The sequence below is a fragment of the Panthera uncia genome (assembly GCF_023721935.1).
Source record: "Panthera uncia isolate 11264 chromosome A1 unlocalized genomic scaffold, Puncia_PCG_1.0 HiC_scaffold_17, whole genome shotgun sequence".
Classification (NCBI taxonomy): Eukaryota; Metazoa; Chordata; class Mammalia; order Carnivora; family Felidae; genus Panthera; species Panthera uncia.
Genome location: NW_026057577.1, coordinates 144,320,340 through 144,342,696, shown reverse-complemented (window position 1 = coordinate 144,342,696; position 22,357 = coordinate 144,320,340). Strand labels below are relative to the sequence as shown.

Genomic DNA, 22,357 nt, shown 5'->3' with positions numbered 1-22,357 from the left:
GTGCTTGGAGCTGGGGGCCGGGAGAGGCTGGTGGACTCCTAGCTGAAGGAGACACAAGTGAGAGTTACTGTATCAAATCGGCGTATTTACAAGGTCACCTGACACTTGCCTGCAGCGTGAAGACGAGCCAGGAGCTGCCTGCTGAGGGTGTGTCAGGGCAACGAGGCAGGACTGTTGGGGAGACAGCTCGGCAGGTGTGCGTCCCACTGAGTGTCCTCTGGCCCAAGACGGTCATTGCCAGGAGTGGCACTTCTGCCCACACCGCCAAGTGCCTTGTGGCTGTCCTCTTCTAGCATCATTTGTGGGAGACAGACGCAAAGCTGTGCTCATCCCTTCAGAACCACGCGTCATTTGTAACTGTGGCCTTGAGTGGGTTTGTCACTTGACCACTTTGTGGCCACTTTGTGGCCAAGAGCCAAACTCTTGGCTTCCGAGAGTAATCTCTTTCGTCAGTCAGGCTGTCAGTCGCAAAGAAGCCGCTTCCCGCTGAGTCGGGAAGAAAAGGCGTTCGCTTATTACAGGAATGTAGGACCCCCCACCGTGTCGCTGGGAGCTGTTGAGTGTCGGACTCGGGGCTGGGAGGCTGGCAGAGATGCCCCAAGCCATGCCGCACATCGATTCTGGAAACACAGCGTCTGCTGCTACCACCGTAGTGAGACCTCTCAGTCCCATATTTTGCATCACGAGCTCCTGGGTCAGAGCCAGCGTGGGTGACTCGGACCCAGGGAGCCCAGGGAGCCCGCAAAGCCAGCATCTGGCAGTTCCGTTCCCCGTAATGTAGCAGGAAGTAGTCTGTACACGCTGCTTTTTGGTCGAGGCGGGTGAGCGGAGAATTCCCCAAACGTAGGGGCCAGGCTGTGCGAACACCCGTTCGCCTCAGCAGGTTTCAGGGTATGAAGCTTTGCCCTCATAGAGGCACCCCACGCTTTGTAAAGCCCAGGTCCACAGTGTCCTGAATGGCAAAGGTGTAAGAGGCTATCGTGAGGCATTCAGTGATTGTGGCTCCTTATTCAACCCCTCCCCCTGGCCGGGAACCAGGGATGCCAAAGTCAAGGGCGGTTCTGCCCTCAAGTAATTCTCCGGCTCGGTAGGCATCTGATGGAGCCCTGACGGCAGGTGCACTGGGTGGTGTGGGCGGAATGGGCCTGGGGGTTCAGGATAGGGGTCGTGCAAGAGGGGGGCTTGAACTGAGTGCCAAGGAACTCAGAGGGAGGCCGTGGCAGGCGAGGCATCCAAAGGCGCGGGGTCAGGAGGGAGCCCGGCACTTCTCGGGCACTGTATGTGGCAGTAGGATTGAGTGTGACTAGGAGAGGTGAGGGGTGGTCCCGTGAGGAGACGGGGACCAGATCATTAAGGGTCTAGGTACCAAATCCATTTGGGTGCCATGAGGCTGGGTGTGTGAAGCCAGGGGCTGACCAATCCTGGGAGTCCAGAAGCGGTTTCGGAGGCAGAGAAGGAGCAAAAAAGCTGCCTGGCAGAAAGTGACGTGTGATGTGGATGGTGGAGGGGAGGTGGCAGCTGGGATGGCCTCTAGCCTCGGGACAGGGGATGACTGATGCAAAGGGGTACACGGAGAGCAGTAGGTGGGGAAGCACCGGGCCCATCTGGTGCGCAGGCCTTTGAGACGTGTGACACGTGTAAGAGGTCTCTGCGGCAGGTGGACGGTCTGGAGCTCCAAACTCCAGTGCTCCCATGGGGGACAGATCGGGGCGTCAGGGGTGGGTGGAGAGTGGGGCCCATGGCACAGACCTGGCGTGAACACTAGGAGAACGTGCGGTAGGAAGAGATTTCCTTTCTTGCTGATTGGCAAGAACTCTGTGTGTGTTAAGGATTTTGGTTGTGGTTTAATACCCGTGAGACACCTTCTGAATTCTTGCCTTTTCAAAATGTCTCATGGGGACGTCTGGGTGGCTCAGTCAGATAGGCGTCCGACTTCGGCTCAGGTCATGATTTCGTGGTCAGTGGGTTTGAGCCCCACGTGGGGCTCTGGGCTGACAGCTCGGAGCCTGGAGCTGCTTCGGATTCTGTGTCTCCCTCTCTGCTCCTCCCCCGCTCACACTTGTGTGTGCGCGCTCTCTCTCTCTCTCTCTCTCTCTCTCTCTCTCTCAAAAATAAACATCAAAAAAAATTTTTTAATTGAAAAAAGAAAATGCGTTTTGTGTTCACATTAGAGCAACAATCTGTCCTTTGCCCTTTTTTTCCCTCATTGAGTGTTGCAGGGGAATCAGTGGGAGTCCAGCCTGTGTTTGTGTCTTTGTTGATACCTAGGTATTGCTGAGACCTGGAAATATCTCCCGTCTCATCCTTGACATTGAAAACACCCCCTCCCCAACTATCCTACATCTAAGCTCCTCTCTGTGCTCGTTTTGACTTATATTAGGTATATTTTTACTGCAGGAAACACTTTTCTGTTAATCTCTTTGAAACACTACCCGCCTTGTTTTGTTCTTTCTTCCTGAGATTCCCTCTTAGGGGGAGAATAAGTCACCTGGTCCTGCCATCACCGCTTTCTCTCTCCTTTTTTTCTTTTCCCTATCCTTTTAAGCACTGGGTAAATTCTGCATATTACTTCAGTAGTTTATTTTCTGCCATTCACTGGGTTACATTTACTTTATTCGTCTTGAACATGTGTAGGGTCAGTCTGTTCAGCCGTCTGTAACAAAAGTCCCAGAATCTGGGTGTGGGGATTAAACAACAGAAATTTGTTTCTCCGAGTTCTGGAGGCTGGGAATCCAGGATCAAGATGTCAGGGGATTTGGTTCCTGGTAAGGACTCTCTTCCTGGCTTCTTGTACATGGTGCCTCCCTGCTGTGTCCTCACTCCGTGGAGAGAGAGCGTGAGGTCTCTGGTGTCTCCTCCTATTTATTTACTTGTTTGTTTACTCATTTTGAGAGAGAGAGAGAGAGAGAGAGAGCAGGGGAGAGAGGCAGAGGGAGAGAGAGAATCCTACGCAGGCTTTGTGCTCAGCACAGAGCTCGACTCGGGGCTTGATCCCATGACCCTGAGATCATGACCTGAGCCCAAATCAAGAGTCGGACGCTCAACTGACTGAGCCAGCCAGCCGCCCCGTGGCGTCTCCTCTTACGAGGACACCTGTCCAATTGGATCAGGGCGCCCCTGTGACCACATGGAACTTTAATTATTTCCACAATGGCCCTATCTCCAAGTGTAGTCACACTGGGTCTTGGGGTTTCAACATATGAATTGTGGGGGGGGGACATGAACATTCATTCTGTAACACCCATCCTTATGCAGGGACCGTGCTTTTCCTGAATTGATGTATTTTAAGTCGAAGATGACGTAGGCCCTCTCAGGGTTAGAGAGAGGCCCAGCAAAGGGGGGGCCGCTGAACCTAGGCTCAGGGCCCATGGCCCTGCGGTACAGGCGGAGGAATCAGGGGCTACACGCAGCCCTGGTTCGTCCCTGTGGTTTCATTTCCAGGCTGTGCGTGGTGGGGCAGCAGCCTGTGTTATGAGGACGAGCCCCCACCGTCGCGTGCTCGCTCTGCGCTGGGACCACCAGGGACTTCCTGCCTGGCCTTGTGTGCTGGGTGGGTCTCGGTGCCCCCCCCCCCCCCGCCCGCCTTTCTTTCTGGCCCCGCCCTTCTCGTGTGGGCCGCTGCTGACTTTCCCAAGGTCTTGACGGGCTGCTTGGGTCCTCCCCCGCGTCCCGCATCCGTCTCCACCTCCAGCGGTCCCTTTGTGGTTCCCCGCAGCTCTGCTGCCTTCTCTCTACTCCTTTGGTCACCCGTGGGAGGCAGGGAAGGGGCGAGACTTGTGTGCTCATGGCCCCCCACTCTGACCTCAAGAGAGCTGGGGGTCCCTGCTGGAGCCTCTCCTCCGGCTTGGGTCAGGTTGTGGCGAGGTTACATCACTAGGGATGATCCAAGCATGGCCGGGGTGTCTTTAGTTACATGGGCACCACGGGTAGACGAGTAGTGGGCAGGTGCCAGGCCGTGACCCGGACTGGGTGGTCCAGCAGGATGGCTGTCCTGGGCGCTTTCTCTGCCTGGCACCGGGGGTGTGCCACTCAGTTGAGTATAAAATAGAACACACAGTGTTTGGAAGAAAACCACATAAGCAGCTAAAGGTCAACACAGAAAGCCAGTAGAGTTCAGGGTGAAAATCTCCTAGCTCCTCCCTCACTCCCAGGGCTCCAGCTCTGTTGTCTGGAGGTAGCCGTGGTTAATTTGATGTGTACATGGTTTTTCTTCTATCTCCTTGAACAATAGGTATATCATTAAAATCTATTTTCTTTTCTTGGTTTTTTTTTAATGTTTATTTATTTGGTTGGAGAGAGAGAGTGAGAGAGAGAGAGAAAATGAGCAGGGGAGGGGCAGAGAGGGAGAGAGAGAATCTCAAGCAGTCTCAGAACTGTTGGCACAGAGCCCGACACGGGGGCTTGATCTCCTGGTCCATGAAATCATGACCTGAGCCAAAATCAAGAGTTGGACGCTCAACTGAGTCACCCAGGGGCCCGCTTTCCTTGTTTTTAAGTTTTCTCTTTCTGCTGGTGTCCGTGATCCTTAACTTGCTTACTGAGTTGCTCAAGCTGGGAATGAGGCCCCTTCTCCGGCCCCACCCTCTTCTCCACCTGGCTCCCCCTCCCTGTTCCTGGGCTCTGACGCCTGGGACACCCGCCCCAAGCCTGCTTTAGAACTGACTAGTTTGGGGGGTGCTGGGAGGGGAGGGGCTTTTTTGCCACCTTAAAAAATCTGACTGAAAAGCATTTCCTTGTTTGTCTTAATTGCCTCAAAGGAGGAAGTGATTTTTCCCTAATTTGTTTCTGAAGGTGGTGACGGGACCCCCAGGGGTTGCCCCTGTCCCTGTGAACATTGGGACCTTACAACACAGCCTGGTTCTCATCACCAGCCTGGGGTGGGTAATCTGTGTTTTGATGCAGGTTTGGTTAAAACAAGGATTGCCTAGCTCTGCCCCCAGAGTTTCAGATTGAAAAAGTCTGGGAAGGGGCCTGAGAATGTGCATCTCACTAAGTTCCCAGCCCATGCTGCTGCTGCTGCTGGTCTGGGGATCCCAGCGGGAGAAGGGCAGAGAGAGGGAGACACAGAATCTGAAGCAGGCTCCGGCCTCTGAGCTATCAGCACAAAACCCAATGCGAGGCTCGAACCCCCAAACCGCGAGATCATGACCCAGATGCTTAACTGACTGAGCCACCCAGGTGCCCCAGGGAATTGAGGTCGTGGAGGCTGTCATAGCTTGCAGTGACTGGGGACGTCTCTCGATGGGCATTCAAGACTGGGGAAGCCATGCGGCCCGGTGAGAAGTCAGAGGGACACAGAGGCGTCATTAAAGCGAGAATAAAGGAAAGCAGCAGAGAATCTGTTTGTGCCTTTCCCAGCTGTTTTAGGAAAGCAGCTATTTGAGCTTTCAGCTGAGACATGGTTGTGTCCCATTTTACCCCAATTGCATAACCAGTTTTATTTATTTGGTGAGTTCTTAATTCCAAAAGATGCCTAGTGATCCGTGCTTACAGTAGAAAATCACCACGGAAGTATTCTTTTTTTTTTTTTCTTAAAAAGGTCGTGTTCCCCTCTCTCACGTTCTCTATCTCACAAATCGACCAGCCGCCTACACTTCCAGACCTCAGCGTCTCCCTTTCAGACCCACACGTGTGTGCGTGTGCGTTTTATTTACGTGCGTAGGATAATTCCATAGAGACGTTGGCTTTAATTTTTTCCACTTCGTAGATCCAGGAGATCTTTTCACATCGACCCGTGGACGCAAGATTTACCTTGCTCTCCTTGCAGCACACTCCTGAGTACGATTGTGTGTCTACGGCCGTGTCCCCCGTGTCCAGTAACTGTGAGGCAGTTCAGGAAACTGTAACTCACCCATTCTCTAGCAGATCCGCTCTTAAAACAAATATTTATTTAGCAATTACTTGCCATCCGAGGGCTACCCACAGTGAGCCAAAGCACACAGAATCCAGCCTCCCAAACTTTGAGTGTAGTGCACGTGGGGTCTAAGTTAGCCTGTTACAGACAGTGCTGTAGTGAAGTCGTTTGTGTCTGGGGGCGCATTTTTTAAAAATATACATATATATATTTTAATGTTTATTTTTTTTTTTGAGAGAGAGAGAGCATGAGCAGGGGAGGGGCAGGGAGAGGGAGGGGGACAGAAGATCTGAAGCAGGCTCTGTGCTGACGGCCGCAAGCCCGATGCGGGGCTTGAACTCTGGAACGGTGAGATCATGACCTGAGCTGAAGTCAGATGCTCAACCGGTGAAGCCACCCAGGCGGCCCTGGGGGTGCATTTCTGAAGAGGGTGTATTGAGCAACAGGTGTTGTCAGATGGCTGGAGTGAGGAATTGTAAGGGGACTGTCTGCAGAGGCGGGACCCTGGGAGAGTGACCCAGGCAGAGGCCTGCCCCTCAGTTCATTCACCTGACACTGCGAAGGGGAAGCTGGCAGTCTGTGGGGTGGGAGGGGGGTGGGAGGCAGGGGTGAGTACCCCCGTCTCTCCTTCTGCCGCAGCCCCTGCTGAGCCACACCAGAGACCTCAGGGCTGAGAATGGGCAGGTGCCCTTTCTGGAGGCCAGCCTCTGCGCCCGAAAGCGGGGGCAGACAAGGAAGTTCGGGAAGAAATGCACGGTTGGATTCTTAGAACTCAATTGCTCGGTCAAAGGACACACACATTTCCATAGCTGCTGCCGAGGGGCCTTTAGAAAAAAACCACAACAATTTATACTTTCCACCAAGTTCCCAAGGGCGTTCTTGCCAAGCCTGGGAAAGATCAATCTTTAGTGTTTGCCAGTCCCTGAATTATGGTTTGAACTTGTGTTTGCCTGATTCTCACGGCAGCCCGGGATCTGCTATGATGTTTCTGGGCGCAGTTGCCCGAGCACCCAGTGAAACAGGGCTTCGATGACGAAGAAGCTGCCTTCTCTTGCAACACGATGTGTCTGAAGGCCACGGTGATGCGGTTGCTTCATTGAGCGACTCCGAGAGGCCAGGATCGGGGAGCCAGCTTCTCAGAAGTGCTGTTGACCTTTCCCTCATGCTGCCAAGACTAACACAGGGAGACTTTGGGAGGGGGGAGCAAATCCCTGTCTGTGTCCTATTCTCTAGGGCAGGAAAACATTTCCAGATGCCTCCAACAGAGTTTTGTTTATATCTCACTGCCAGGGTTGTGTTACATGCCCCGTGCCAAAGCAAGTCACTGGCAAGGGTGACAGAATGACCCCAAATGACTTGGTCTGGTCAACGTTGGCCCCAACAGGATCCGTGTGGTTAAGGAAAACTTTAAAGCAACCAAATGTTTATATTATTTGATATCACAACTGAACTGAATGTCGGGGGTCTTGGCTTTCTACCGCACTCACTCAGCATTCATGAGTACAAATTAAGATGCAAATACCTTTGATCTGCCTGTCGAATGGTTCTCTAAGAAGTCTAACCTCTTCAGATACTTAATGCATAATAAAAATCCCACTGAATCTGTTAGGCCTTTACAATGGAGAGAGTGTATGAAAATAAATCCTCAAATAATCCCTAAATCTCATTTAGCCAGCAATTTCAACCTCTATCCTGCCCCAACAACAACAACAAAAAATATAAAGTGAAGTAACCAAAGAAATGAGTTAGTCTCAGGAATGGAGTTAGGCATTTCCTTTCTCCATTTCTCGTTCCTCTTTGATAGGAGTGTGACAACGTGAGGAAGTAGCAGGTGTCTTTTTGAGCTGGTGACACTATAGAGTTGGTTGGGTCTAAGTAACCTCTGGCGTCCTTGAAACTTGTGATTCCTTGAACTTATTTTTACAGTTCTGAAGGAAATGCACTGAGAGCTGGCCCGACATTCTGTATGCCTCTTACTGCAGAGGGCAGGGTGGCAGTGAGGACTGGGGCTGGGGGTGTGTGGGGGGGATGCTCAGGCTGCCCGTGCAAGGCCTGGCTCATGAACCGGATTTGGGGAGGGCCCCTTTCAGAGGAGAACGCATGACTCGGCTCGAAACCGGGAATAAATGCCTCTTCAGTTTATTTATTCTGTTATCACCTCCCACGGTCATGATTTTAGTCTGACTTCATTCTGATTTTTCTTTTTAGTTTTTTGAAGTGTTTTCCTTTTTCTTGGTTTCTGTGTGTTTTGATTAAGAAAGTAGAGGTTGGCAGGTTTCTGGGTTTTCCTAGCATTGCCCTGCCTTTTCCTGTAAACTCCCGTTTCCTGAGCCCTTCTCTCTGGCCACTGCAATGCCTCTCCAGGCCACAGCTCACCCTGCTGTTCATTCAGACACCTGACTGCCCCACAGACTGAGAGGAAGCCCGTCAATGACTTTCTCACACTCCCTTCTCGGTATCTCCCCACCCCCCCCACCCCACTTGGGGAGCATCTATTTGCTCTTGTAGCTGTGGTTGGATGTGACATTTCCAAAGTCAACAGTTCCCTCTACTGGCCTGATTTGGAAATTTGGAAAAGTACATTTCAAGTACCTGGAGTCAAGCTAAGTCAAATCTTTGGACAACTCAAACCCTGTAACATTTTCCCATTTTTAGAGGAGCACGGGTTTATTGTCTGTTTCCTTCCCTCGAATAAAGGAGTAAACAAGATTCTTAGCCCAAAACTGGTATTCAATAAAATGTTGAATTAATCAGCAATTAATACTTGTGATGCCCATGTAATTCTTACACAATGTAATTCCATGTCCTTATAATTCTTATGTGGGTTATAGCTTGGTGATTAACCTTTTTGATAAGTGAATTTTTTCCAAGAGAGAGATAGTAATCCTTGAGCCATATCACTTTCCAGATATATATTTATTTTGCTGTCAGTTGGAAGTTTTGGATGTATGAGCACGGTCATGAGGGTTGTAGTGGTGGTGGGAATCCGCAGCCACATGGAAATGTGGGTCTGGGATACAAGGATGGCTCATGTGCCTAATTCAGGCTTGGAGGACCAGCAAAGAGCTTCCATTGGAAGAGATGGCTTATCAAGTAGCTGGGTAACAGAAGAAAAACAAGTTTATAAACATGTATATTTCATGTACATACAGGAGATAGCCAGGGAAAAATGAGTAACTCAAAGAGGTGACTTAGAACTCCAGCTTCTATGGGATCTTGAGCAAAGAACAAATATGTGGAAAAATGACAGGACAAAACAAAGTAGTTTTAGGCTTCCAGGGATGGTACTCTGTGGGAAGGTAAACTAATGGTAGCTAAAGACTAGAAAGTTTGTCATGTAGATTTCTCTGGGGCCTCTCCAAGCTGATAGGATCTGCAACTGCCTCAGCAATTAACTTTTCTCTTCCTGGTACAAAGAGAAGGAGGGACTCTTTTGGAAATTTGTGTCCTGCTTTTAAGCAAATGGGAGAGGACAGGGAGCTTTCCTTGTGTCTGCCTTCAGTTTAAAATAATATATATCAAAGCAGCATAATTTGGGGTGGCATCTTCTGCTACCTTTCAGGGAGCAGGGCCAGATTAAAAGGAGCTAAGTGTTTATTTGTTTTTAAAGTTTTTGTTTATTTATTTTGAGAGAGAAAGGGCGAGCAGGGGAGGGGCAGAGAGAGAGGGAGAGAGAGAGAGAATCCCAAGCAGTCTCCGCACTGTCAGCACAGAGCCTGGTGCAGGTGAACTCACAGAACCCTGAGATCATGACCTGAGCTGAACTCAAGAGTCAGATGCTTAACCAACTGAGCCACCCAGGTGCCCCAAAAGGAACTAGCTTTCTAAAGAGTTATGAAGTAGTAGAGACCATTAAGGGTTTTAAGTAGTAGTTTTCTTGATCAGAAGAATTTCTTCTTGGAGTTATCATATTGGTAATGTGGAGAATTGATGAGAAGGCAGAAATGGAACTAAGGAGGACAGTTAGGAGATGGGCTGTAGCCCTTGGGGATGTGATGGTCCAGATCAGGGAGTAGTTATGGGGATGGGGAGACAAGAATAGACTTGCAAGATATTTATGGGGTTGGCAGAATTGCATGATACTTTGGATGGGGGAAAAGTGAGGGAGGGCTGAAGACGAAGCCCAGATTTCTGGCTTGGACACCTAGGTGATTGGTGATGTTCATCACTGAATAAGGAATGTGAGAGAGAGGAACAGGTTTCGAAGAAACCTGTTTTGGATTTGATTTGTTTGTGGGACACTCAAGATGAAATATCCATTAGACAGATATTCAGCTAAGAAAGTCACGAAGAGGGACAGAGCTAGAGATAAGCAGTCTGGGAGTTCTAGAGTGATATCTGGATCCAGGAGAACGGATAGGTCATCGAGGAAGAGTGTATGGATAAGAGGAGGGCTTAGTCTTGCATCTGAGGCACAACAGCATTTCAGGAAGAAGAGAACAGAGACTCTCATAAAGGAAATTGAGGAGTGGCTGGAGAGAGAGGAGGAAAATCAGAAGGGTGAACTATCAGGATATCCATGGAAAAAGAGTGTTTCGAAAGAGTGGAACAAGACAAGGGGTAAACTATGAAGACGTCAAGTAAGAGGAAAACTGACTGGTAGCCATTGGGTTCCCCTACAACATGGTCATTGGATGGAAAGTACTTTCAGGAGGATTTGGGGAGTGTAAGTAGCAAGAGTGAGAGTGGATGACTCAGGAAGTTGAGCTTAGAAGTCAGATGACTGAGGGTCGGGGCTGGAATGGGCAGACAGGTTCACAGGATTATTACTGGTCCTTGCAATGGACTGGATGTCTGTGTTCCTTCCAAACTTGTGTTAAATCCTGACCCCCAAGATGATGGTATTATGAGGTGGGCTTTTGGGAGATGATGAGGTCATGATGGTGGAGCCCTCATGAATAGCATTAGTGCTTTTAGAAAAGAGACTCCAGAAAGTTCCCTCCCCCATTCTGCTATGTGGGGACACAACAAGAAGACAGCTGTCTATGAACCAAGAATCAGTTCTTACCAGAGACCGAATCTGCTGGTATCTTGATCTTGGACTCCCAGACAATAGAACTGTGAACTATAAATATTTGTTGTTTGAGCCACCCATTCTATGGCAGTTTGTTACAGCAGCCTGAATGGACTAAGACAGTCATATGTATGTATGAAGCTTTTTTAAGATGGGAGACCCGTTCACATGAATATCCAGTTAGCTACTGCTGCGTAACAAGCAACCCCAAACTCTAGTTTAAGATATATTTGTTGTTCATGCATCATTGAACGGACTGGGGATCAGATAATCTAGATTACTTTGGCTCACATGTGTGTGAGTGAGCTGGACCCTGTTCTAGAGTGTGCTTGTGTACTCCAGCTATGGCAGGTCTGCTCCATGGGCTTCCTGTCCTCCTCCTGGGACCATCAGGCTGGCTTGGGCATGTTTTTCTTATGAAGATAGCTAAGGCACAAGTGCGAGAAGGAGTTTAGCCAAGTAAGTGCGTTTCAAGCTTCTGCTTGCATTATGCCTTTTATTTTATTTTATTTTATTTTATTTTATTTTATTTTATTATTTATTTATTTATTTATTTATTTATTTTAACATACTTGGATTTTTTAAAATGTTTTATTCATTTTTGGGAGACAAAGAAAGAGAGAGAGAGAGAGAGAGAGAGAGAGAGACCATGAGTGGGGAATGGGTAGAGAGAGAGGGAGACACAGACTCTGAAGCAGGCTTCAGGCTCCGCACTGTCAGCACAGAGCCCGACGTGGGGCTTGAACTCACGAGCTGTGAGATCATGACCTGAGCCGAAGTCAGTCACTCAACCGACTGAGCCAGCCAGGCGCCCCAGCCAATGTTTTTTCTTAACAGAAGAACTGTGAAGTCATGTGACAAAGGACAAAGTGAAAAATTTGAGCCATCAGTGCAATCTGATCAGAGTGGATTTGCTAGGAGGGAGAGGTTGAAGGGAGAGGAGGTCATCAGTAGCACAGATATTCCACAGAAGTGGGCAGAGAGTGTTTTTAAAGCGCTGGAAGGGGAGGAGAGATTGGCATCTTTAAATAGAAGAGTCACCCTTCCTTTTTCTTAAGGAGGGAAGGACGAGAGACTGCTTGTGGATGTGGGGAAGTTTGTGGGGGTGGTGAGGGAAAGTCGGGGGGTTCCCTTCTTGTGGTTGCTGTTCCCTCTGTGAGGTAGAGGGTGTGTCATCTCCTGAGAGTGGGGTTGGCTGGGAGGTAGGTGGTTTAAGAGTGGGAAAGTTTGTGCTCGCTTTGGCAGCCACGTGCTCAAAGCGGAACGATACAGAGATCGCCTTGCCTCTGTGCAAGGATGGCATGCGAATTCGTGAAGTTCCACATTAAAAAAAAAAAGAAATAAAAAAAGCAGTGGGAGAGTTAAAAATTTTCCACATGGGACTTGGGGGATAGTCAGCTGGGAAACAGCATAGGTGGGCTGGGTGGGGGATCCAGGCGACCTTTTCCATCCATGGGCACCACGGCTGTCACGGATTTCCACCCTCATACACGCACTCAGCGATGATGCTCTTGGCCATCCATATTGGAGCCAGAATGATACCAGAACTCAGCTTCAGCTTTTTAGTCTCTGCTCCTGGCTCAGCCAGTCATCAGGGCCTGTCCGGTCAGGTCTTCAGGGGCCCTCAAAGTCAGCCACGCCTCTCTACCTGCCTGCCCTGCCCTCCCAGGGCTCATTGCCCACCCACCGCCCAGGAAGGCTTGGGCGCAGCGGGGAGAGGATCCACACCCAGCTGCCCACCCAGAATCATTGTCCTGACCTTGTATTCTTGTCGAGTGGCCCCATGCTAGATCCCCCTTTTTGAAAACACGCTTTTGATTTTACAACAGTTGGACTCACGGAAGAGCTCCAGAGATGGTGGAGAGAGTCTCTTATACCCACACCCGGTTCCCCTGTGGTTACGTCTTACATTAGTGGTATACGTTTGACACAGTGAATGAACAGTATCGATGCTTTATTACCATTCACTCACGTCCGTTCTTTACTCAGACTTTATCAGCTTTTCTCCGATGCCCTTCTTCTGTTCCAGGTCCCGTGTGGGGTTCCACGTTGCATTTAGTTGTCATGTGAGGCTTCTCTTGTCTGTGATGGTTTCTCATACTTTCCTTGTTTTTGTGACCTTGACGGTGTGGGGTGTACGGGTCAGGTGGTTTGTAGAGTATCCCTCAGTTTGGGTGTGCCTTATGTTTCCTCGTGGTTAGACTAGGGTTGTAACTTTTGACGGGGAGGGTCACGGAGGAAAGTACTGTTCTCGTCACATCTTTCCAAAGGTCCCGTTTAAAAAAAAAATGCAGTGACAGTTGTTAAAGATGGCGAAAGACTTCATTCAGGACCATTGAGATAGGTACAGGGACCACTGCCATGGGATTTTGCAGATGGTGGAGGGGGTTTGGCTCAGCTCCCAGTACAGCATGGGCAAGTGGGAATTTATAGCCAAGGAACAGGGTGAGGGACAGCAGGTGGAAAATCACTCAGAAGAATATCCAGGGTAAAGGGAGTTCTGGCTAAACTGAGGTAACAGGATTCTTGCTGAAGACAGGACAGGGTGATCTGTCATTCCCGGGGCGGGGGGGCGGTATGGAGGGTGAGGACCGTGATCAGATATGGAGGGTGGGGTGCTGGTCAAACTGAACGGAGTTCTTGCTAAAACTAGATTTTCTAAGGAAATGCACAGAGGGGCCAGGGAGAGGGTTCAGGAGCCCAACCGAAGTTTGGTGAAGCAAAGAATCTTTGTCAGTACGGCGTCAACATGACTTACCACCGTGGATGTTCACCTTGGTCACCTGGCTGAGGCTGTTCTGTTCGTCAAGTGTCTCCGCTGTCCCCTCCCTGCTCACCATAGTCTCCTTGAAAGGAAGTCGCTCTGCAGAGCCGCGCGTAAGGAGCGGGTTGTTACTTTCCACTGCCTTCAGAGTGCAGCCCTGCATGAATTACCTGGAATTTTTCTGCACGGCACTTTTTTTACACACACTGTCTGTAATTTTCAAAAACGGTGAGGTCGATATTATCTCCCATTTTCTAGAAGTGGAAACAGAGACTCATTGAAGTTGGCTCACCTTCCCAACGTCACCCACCTTTTAAGTGGCAGGCTGGGACTTGAACTTGGGTGTTCTCGCAGCCAGCTCTTCCAAGCACTAAGTTCTCTGTCTAGGCTGTTGCTTAATCATACCACTGAAGTTAATTCATCCAGAATTCACTTAGCCCCTGGGTCACTTGTGGCCTTCTCTTAGGCAGGGTAAAGCTCATGGGGGTTGCTTTGGGGGTCTCAATGGAGAGCCCATCCTTTGAAAGGGTTTCATCCAAGGACTTCAGGAACTAAATCTAATCCCAGAAGGTTGGACGGGGCTCAAACTAGATTTCAGTGTGGTGCATGTTCTGGTTATGTAAGCAAGGCTGTGTGTGTTTGTCCTCTGTGTCTATCTGTCTCTATTACTCCAACTCTTGATTCCAGCTCAGGTCATGATCTCACGCTTTGTGGGATTGCGTCCTGCATCGGACTCTGCCCTGACAGCATACAGCCTGCTTGGGATTCTCTCTCTCCCTCTCTCTCTCTGCCCCTCTCCTGTTCGCTCTAAGATTCCATTTCTGGGAGAGCCAAACTGTAATTAAAAACTGTTTGGTGACTGAGGACTTAGCATAGTGATTCCATTTTGGACCTATTGTCTTGTTATTAACAGAAGACAGGTTAATATCTCTATGTCCTTAGAAGCATCTTGTCCACTGTTGATTTCATTGAACAAGACCATCTGTGTTAAAGAGGGGTTATTCTGATATCCTGAGAAAGCCAGTGGGGAGGCAGGATGGATTTCCTGGGTCATTGGAAGCTCAGGCCTGGATGTCAGAAGGCGTCAGCCACACGTTGATTTTTCTGAGCTCAACATAACGAGCAGAACAGTTCTGTATAATGGGCTGTTTGCAGTGTGGATTTTCAAATTTTCCTCTCTCCGCCTGTTCAAAGCGTTTAGGATATATTGGTGCAAAGGACATCCTGGTGCAAATCACGACAGACACGCTTTCGCATCTTAGAAGAAATGGCTCTGAACGAATTGCAATTCGTTTCACTTCGACCCTGGCTAAATCTTAGTGACAGGTGCCGCAGAGCGCTCAGCTGGGTGACAAACCTGACTGAGATCAAAGGACCCTCCCGTCCCTGACAGTTTAGAGCAATTAATCTGCTCTGGGCACCTGGCGGCTGGCGTCATACCCTCCCCGGCACCTTTGATGACAACGGAGGGCACAGTGAGTGGAAGCACGAGCTGGTCGGAAACCATGAGTCACGGCTGGTGTGTGGCACCCGTGTGTTTCTGGCTTGTTCCCGGCAAGGTCGTGCTGTTAGTCAGTGTTTCTCTCTCAGAAAGCTTCATGGTTCACCTTTCAGTTTTTGCCATGAGTTCAGGAGATGGGCTGAGGTCCGTGGTAAGCGGACAGTAATGCTTCTAGAAGAGTCCGCACCCCAATTTTTGTCGAGAGTGGGCAGCCGTGAGGCCTCACCTCCTCTGCCACATCCCAGATCTCATGCAGGGACTGTTCTAGAGTCAGCCAGGGCGGGGGGGGACGTGGCCTCATGGGTCTGGCATCTCCATGGTGCAGAGGCCTTCCTTGGGGGAGGAGGTGATACCTACTTAACCTCAGAGAGCACTGGAGTGTCCACGAGGCCCCATGGCTGCCACCTGACAGTGGGGGTTCCCCAGGAGCACGTGTGCGCTGGAAAGAATGGGGGGGTTCGGAGAGCCGGAGGCCCAGGAGACGGTGTCCTGCAGGCTCTTGCCGTCTCCAGCGTAGGTTAGCTGAGTCAGCAGGGGCCGGGGTGCAGATGGCAGCTGCGGGGAGGGTCTGGGGGTGCAGGGGCCCAGGTGAAGGGGAGGTGGAGAGAAAGCCATCTCCCACCTCCATGCGTTTGGGCCTCAAACTGTGAGATCTGAGCCCCTAGGGCAAGAGCTCTGAACAGGGGGCATTTGTCCAACACCGGGGATATTTGGCAATATTTGGCCACTTCCCCCCCCGCCGCCCTCCAACCCTGGCTGACTCTAGGACAGTCGCTGCATGAGACCTGGGCTGTGGCAGAGGAGGTGAGGCCTCATGGCTGCCCGCTGTCAACAAAAATTCGGGTGCAGACTCTTCCAGTCTTGGTTGTCATACCTGGGCAGGAGGAGAGATGTGGGTGCCACCGGCATCTAAGGGGGGAGACCAGGGATGCTGCTAACCGTCCTACAATGCCCAGGGCAATCCTGCAACAAGAATAATCTGGCCCCAAATGTCACTAGCCCCAAGCTTGGGACCCTGCTCTAGGTGACTGAAGTGGAGGGACGCAGGGTGTCATTTCACACTAGGACTTCAGTATAGCGGTGGGCATCGGGCAGCATGTTTATTTGACCCGAGAATCTCTTAATGTGGCCCCGGTAGCTGTATTTGAGGAGCTCCCCCCTCCATTTTGGTTTTCTGGGGTTGAGCCAGGAGAATCCCGGGAATAATGCTTTTTACCTGGCATTCTCCTTATTCACCCAGATCCAAGAACTTGTGGGCTTTTGATGAGCCCCTTTGGGAATGAGCAGAAAATCGGGTCCTTTTTGGAGGTGCAAGGTGATAAAGGGGAGAATCTGTATTCTTTTTTTGGGGTGGGAGTGGAAAATCTGTATTGTGAAATGAATGTTCTGACCAGCTTAGGTTATGGCTGGGTCTGGGTAGCAATCTTTCCCAGTTCCCTGTCTGCCTGTTCGTGTGTGTGTGAGAGACAGGCAGACGGACAGATAGACAGACAGGGCTGAGTGGTAATGGACAGTGACAGCATGAACGGGCATATCCTATTGGTGTGATGGTGACCTTCTCTTTGGGAGCACTGAGAAATGGCTCTGAGGTTCCTTTTTCGTTCTGCATCTGTTTGCCTTGGCATCTCCTGCTGGGAGCTGACAGCATCCGGAACCTTCCCCCCCCCCCCCCCCACCAGCCAGTGTCGCTGGAGGCTAGTTCAGCTCAGTTTCCACCCCCACCCCCACAGCTCACTGGCTCCCCACGCTCCCTCCTTACCAGTTTGACGGACAGCTGAACCCTCACGGGAGCGGGCCAAAGAGAACCAGAGTGAACCAGGGTGGCTCCCTGTGTCTTCCTGTTTACCGGACTTCGTGAGAATTATTTCTTGTGTCTAAGAGGCAACCCCCACCCCCACCCCCCGCAAGCGGGCTGGCCCGGGAGGTCGACCATGGGACGTTCTCTCTCTAGGAAGAATGCTTCACTGGGGTGCACACTCCTTGTGGAAGGTGGTCAGTAAACGTGTGTAATTCTCTTTGCAGGACATGCCACCATCACCAACTACTTGTTGAACTATTTTCCCGGCCTTGACCTTGAAAGGAGGAACGTGTTTGGGTTCACGGCCCTGATGAAAGCCGCCATGCAGGGCCGGACGGAATGCATCCGAGCCCTGATGTTGGCAGGTATGTCTCTACCTGCCCTGTGCGGTCCCAGGGGTCTCAGGAAGTGCTGATTTTGGCCCTTGAAAGAATGTGTATTGACGGGGCACCTGGGTGGCTCAGTCGGTTAAGTGTCTGACTCTTCCCTTCCGCTCAGGTAATGATCTCATGGGTTCGTGAGTTTAAGCCCCACGTCAGGCTCTGTGCTGACAGATTCACTGTCTCTCCCTCTTTCTCTGGCCCTCCCCTGCTTGTGTTCTCTCTCTCTCTCTCTCTCTCTCTCTCTCTCTTTCTCTCTCAAAATAAATAAGCTTATATAAAAAAAGAATAGGTATCGAGAGGGATCAGTTCCATAGAGACTAAGCCTAGCAGATGTAGCCAAGAATGGTTTCTTTGAGGTGTGCAGCCGTCATCCTCTGAGCTGAAACAAACAAAAAGGAAAGCAAACCCCTCAGGGTGGGGCGGGAGGTCACAGCACTTGTCACCCCACAGCAAACCCCTCCCTGCTCCCTGATGAGCTCTCCTTCACCCTTAGCTCCTTCCTGCCCATATTTGTTCTTCTTTGTTTATTTTATTTATTTTGAGAAAGGGCGGGGAGGGGCAGAGCCAGAAGGAAAGAGAATCCCCAGCAGGCTCTGTATGGTCAGCGCAGAGCCCGATGCGGGGCTCAAACTCCCCGAACCATGAGATCATGACCTGAGCAGAAATCAAGAGTCAGACGCTTAATGGACTGACTTTTTTTTTTTCCAAGTTAAGTTTTTTATTGGAATAATTTAGATGAATGGAGAGTGACAAAGATAGTACAGAGTCCCACCTGGTCCTCACTTGTTTCCTGCACATGAACGTCTTACTGGGGGGCCAACGTTGGTTCAGGACTCTTAGCTAAACCCCAGACTTTACTCAGATTCCACCCGTTCTCCCATTGCTGTCCCCTTTCTGTTCCAAGATCCCATCCAGGCTCCCACATGTAACGGCCACCTGTCCCCAGTGTCCTGTGGTCGGTGACAGTTTCTCAGTCTTACCTCCCTGCTCATGACCTGCCTGGCTCCAAACTGGCCCGTATGGTGTCCTCGGCCTGTCGTTTTCCTTGTGATTGGATTGGGGTTATATGAGTCACCGCTTGCTTTGGATTTTTTTTTTTTTTTCCTCCTGCTTTACCCTGAGGGTTTAGGAGAAACTGGAAGAAAAATAAATCCTGTAAGTGATGGCAGGCTTCGAAGAGGAAAACTTTCATGGAAATAACAAAGATCATAATTAGAATTAGTCCCATTGATTGTGCTTTTGACTCTGACAGTTTCATTTTTGAAAGGCGAGATACAGCAGTTTCAGACGAGCTTAGGCCTTGCCTGTCCTATAGCAGGAAAGAGATGCTTCCTCCTAATTAACCGGTGTTTGTGATGCTCTTGTATTTGGGGGAGGCTTCGTCTGCTTTTACTGCTTCTGGAGCTTAGTTATAATTGAGGATAGGTTTTTAGTAATTTCCTTTTCTACCCAAGCATTTATGGTGTTAATCACATCACTTCATTTTTCCTGATGAATTAATTTGAATTACAGGCCCTTTTGTTCTTAGGTCAATTGCCTTGCCATCACTCCGGAAAATGCCCAGGTGTTGGCTGTCATTCGGCTTTTTTTCTGGGTCTGATGGAAGTTTCAGGCGTTCGCTAAGCATTTACAGGATTGCAGAAATGCCTCTGGGGCCTCTTGAGGGATGGGCCTGCTTCAGGGCAGCGCGTCCAGGGCCTCGGTTATGGATAATGAATTTGGCATTAGGTTTCATGGCGTTAGGTTTCCTCCCCCTTGCCTGTGCCCTCCTCCTGAGCCCTGCGCATCAGAGTCGAGCACGGTTCTCACGGGTGCAGACCTGTGGTCCACCCACCCTGAACTGTTCCTTGTCCGAGCAGAATGGTCAGCAGAACTGACTTGGAAGCCAGGACCCCTGGTTCTTGATTCCAGTCCCTTCGTTTATCGTCTCTACACCTGGGCCAGTGACCTAACGCCCTGGGCCTCTGCTGGGACGGGAGGTGAACGACTGTAGGAAGTCGTAATGGGGACTGAATGAACTCCCATGTGGAAAGCCCTTGGGTGTATGTCCAGCGTGGAAGAAGCCTCTGGTCAATAGCAGTTATTATTATTGTTACTTGTGAATTTATGTGCTCAGTAATTGTCACATGAATGAAAAGCAGTAGTATATTTTTCCCCCTTGAAAAATATCCCCGTGGTGAAATACTTAAGCTTTCCTGCCGAGGGTCGTGGGCACATAGCTCGCAGCTTCTGAATCTTTTCACTGCTGTCATGTGGTGCTGGATAATTCTTTGTGGGGGTGGGGGGTGGGGGGCATCCCGGGAACTGTAGGATATTCAGCACCTGCCCTGGCCTCTCCCCACCAGCTGATGCTAGCACCCTCCCAGTCGACCAAAAATGTCTCCAGACATTGCTAAAAGTCCCCTGGGCGTGTAAAGCGGCCTCTTGTTGAGAAACACTGATGTCAGTAATTTAAATGGGAAAGGGTAGAAAAAAAGAAGAGAATCTTTTCCTTCTTATATGCATTCCTCCTTCCAGCTTGTTCTATAGTCCTTCTTAAAATAAAAATCTGACAGCTCTTCGGAGGGGTTTCTGAACTGCCCTGTAAGGTTTTGGTGTTTAACTTCTCGAAGGTGTTAATTTTCTACTATTACCTCTGAGGTGGCTCACGCTTCTTTTCCCCAGGAAAATGCGTTACACTTTCCCTTTACAGTAGATGTAAAGATGTACAGTGTGTGTTTTAAAAGAAGAAAAAGTGAGGAGCACCTGGGTGGCTCAGTCAGTTGAGCGTCTGACTCTTGGTTTCAGCTCAGGTCCCGATCTCACTCTTCGTGGGTTTCAGCCCCGCATCGGGCTCTGCACTGACAGTGAGGAGCCTGCTTGGGATTCTGTCTCTCTCTCCCTCTCTTTCTGCACATCTCTCTCAAAATAAATAAACTTTTTTAAAAAAGAAAAAGGGGCACCCGGGTGGCTCAGTCGGTTGAGTGTCCGACTTCGGCTCAGGTCACGATCTCACGGCTCGTGAGTTCGAGCCCCGCGTCGGGCTCTGTGCTGACGGCTCAGAGCCTGGAGCCTGCTTCGGATTCTGTGCCTCCCTGTCTCTCTGCCCCAACCCACTCGCATTCTGTCTCTGTCTCCCTCAAAAATAAATACACGTCAAAAAAGACTTTTTTAAAGAAAGAAAAAAAAAACGTGTGATCGGATGTGTTTCCTGGGTTGGATGGAGAGCAATGAGGATACTTGTTGGGATGCCTAAAAATTGGCACAGGTAGTTTTAAGTCTTCTTTCCATTTAATATGTCAATATTAAGAAAGCCTTTGAAGATACTAACGCATGAGTGTTTCCTGGGATTGACGCTTGAACACAGAGCGTGTTTAGTGTAGCTGCGGAAAGTCCCTTGAGAGATAATCAGTGGTCAGCATGTGATCGTTTCAAAAGCAAAAGGCACGCGCACTGTTACGCGTTAATGGGTCGAGATGCATACATCATCCCTCTTGTTCCAAGTGCAGGCTTTCTCCTGCACCTGAGTTGAATTTCCCAGTTGCAATTTCATTATATTCAGTAGGAAGCGTCTCCTTTGAGAAATGATGGATCATCGAATTGGATGCCCTGCCAGCACTGTTTAGATTTCCCAGTTCCTAACATACAGACACACATCAGCTCTTATCTTACCTCGTCAGGCAGAACGAAATAATGTGGGAATTATCAAAACTTTGGATTTTATTAAAAATGTAACCGGGGTCTGGGAAGCTGATTTATTGGCTCTTTGGCTTTCGGCTTCCCCAGGAATAGCGTCGGCTCTGCTGATAAGAATCCCAAGTGGGGCTGTGGATTCTCGTTAATTCAGTGGAATATTAATGCCCCGAAGTGACAGGTCTATTTAAGTAAGTGGCCCTGAGAAGCCATAATGAGGATGCGACTTTCTCTGAAGAGAAGCAGAACTCAGTGGAGGTTGGCAAGCTCTAGACCTGCCTAGGCTCTTGTACCTGAAGTGTGATGTGATTTCTGTGGCATTCGGCCTTCGGGAAGCGGAAACAGGCAAACCCCTTCACGCGTCTGTGATCCCCAGCAACGACGCAGACATCCAGGAAGGTGTAGGAGCCTTGCTTCACGAGGGCCACTCTCCTCGTTGGTCCTGTGGTCATTCGTGTCCTAGGCGAGCCCCGACTGTGTGTGCTTCTGCAAAGCCAAGTGATACAACATCACAGCAGAGGTTTCTTTATTGTTTATAAGGATAACAGGAATCTCTTGTGAGCTGAGAATTTGCCAAGTTGGAATAATTTCAGATTAATTTGTAGAGAAAGGGCTGAAAATCAGGCATTCCATGTCACCACAGACAGTGTCTTAGCTTGGGAGCTTAGCTTGGCGCAAAAGGAAACCTTGAGACAGGACGTGGGGACAACTAGTTTCTCTGGAAGGTGAGGGAGCCGGGTGAAGGATACAAAGGGGAGACCCTGTGGGCAACTGGGACTCAGCCCTGCTGAGACTCCCTGAAGGACCAAGTACAAGGTATCTCAGAAATGCCTTTGGGGGTGGGGCAGGCTAGAAGGAGGTGCCCCATCCCCCACCCCCCAAATCAAGGCTCTTTCCTGAGACCCCGTGTCCTGACTGATCGTATTGATTGATCCCCAAGATACAAGCCGGGATGGCACACGGGAGGAAAGCTGCAGGAGCTGGTCCACAGGCTCCTGTGTCAGGAGAAAGGCCTCTTGCTGGGAGGGGACCAGAGACGGGCTTAGAAGGGTAGGTAATGTTGGGGGGCTGGCAGAGAATTTGGAAAGGAAGTGATGTGCCCAGGCTCTGTCTGCCTTCTTCTAGTCTGGCCATGACTGCTGGGGGGACAGTATCTGAGAATGAATGACGGAAGGTAGCTTCTTTTCCTTTGGCACCTGTTTGGGATGCTTTCTGCTTCCAGGAACAGACATCCTGACTTGATGGGGGCTGAAAGCAAACAAGCCTCTGTTCCCCCCCCCCCCCCCCCCAGAAGTCTCAAGGCAGGCAGTAGCTGTGCACCCGCCCCCCCCCCCCCCATTCTCTGCAAAAACCCCAACATTCCTCTGCCAC

The 22,357-nt window shown here is 50.1% G+C and overlaps 1 protein-coding gene across 1 annotated transcript in view; it reads left to right on the top strand.

Moving 5' to 3' along the window:
* The window catches only part of ANKRD33B (ankyrin repeat domain 33B), an 83,491-nt gene that overhangs the window by 50,782 nt on the left and 10,352 nt on the right, over nt 1–22,357 (top strand). The window contains exon 3 of the mRNA XM_049648276.1: nt 17,156–17,296. Within this exon, the coding sequence (XP_049504233.1) occupies nt 17,156–17,296 (141 nt within the window). The remainder of the gene's footprint in view (nt 1–17,155; nt 17,297–22,357) is intronic.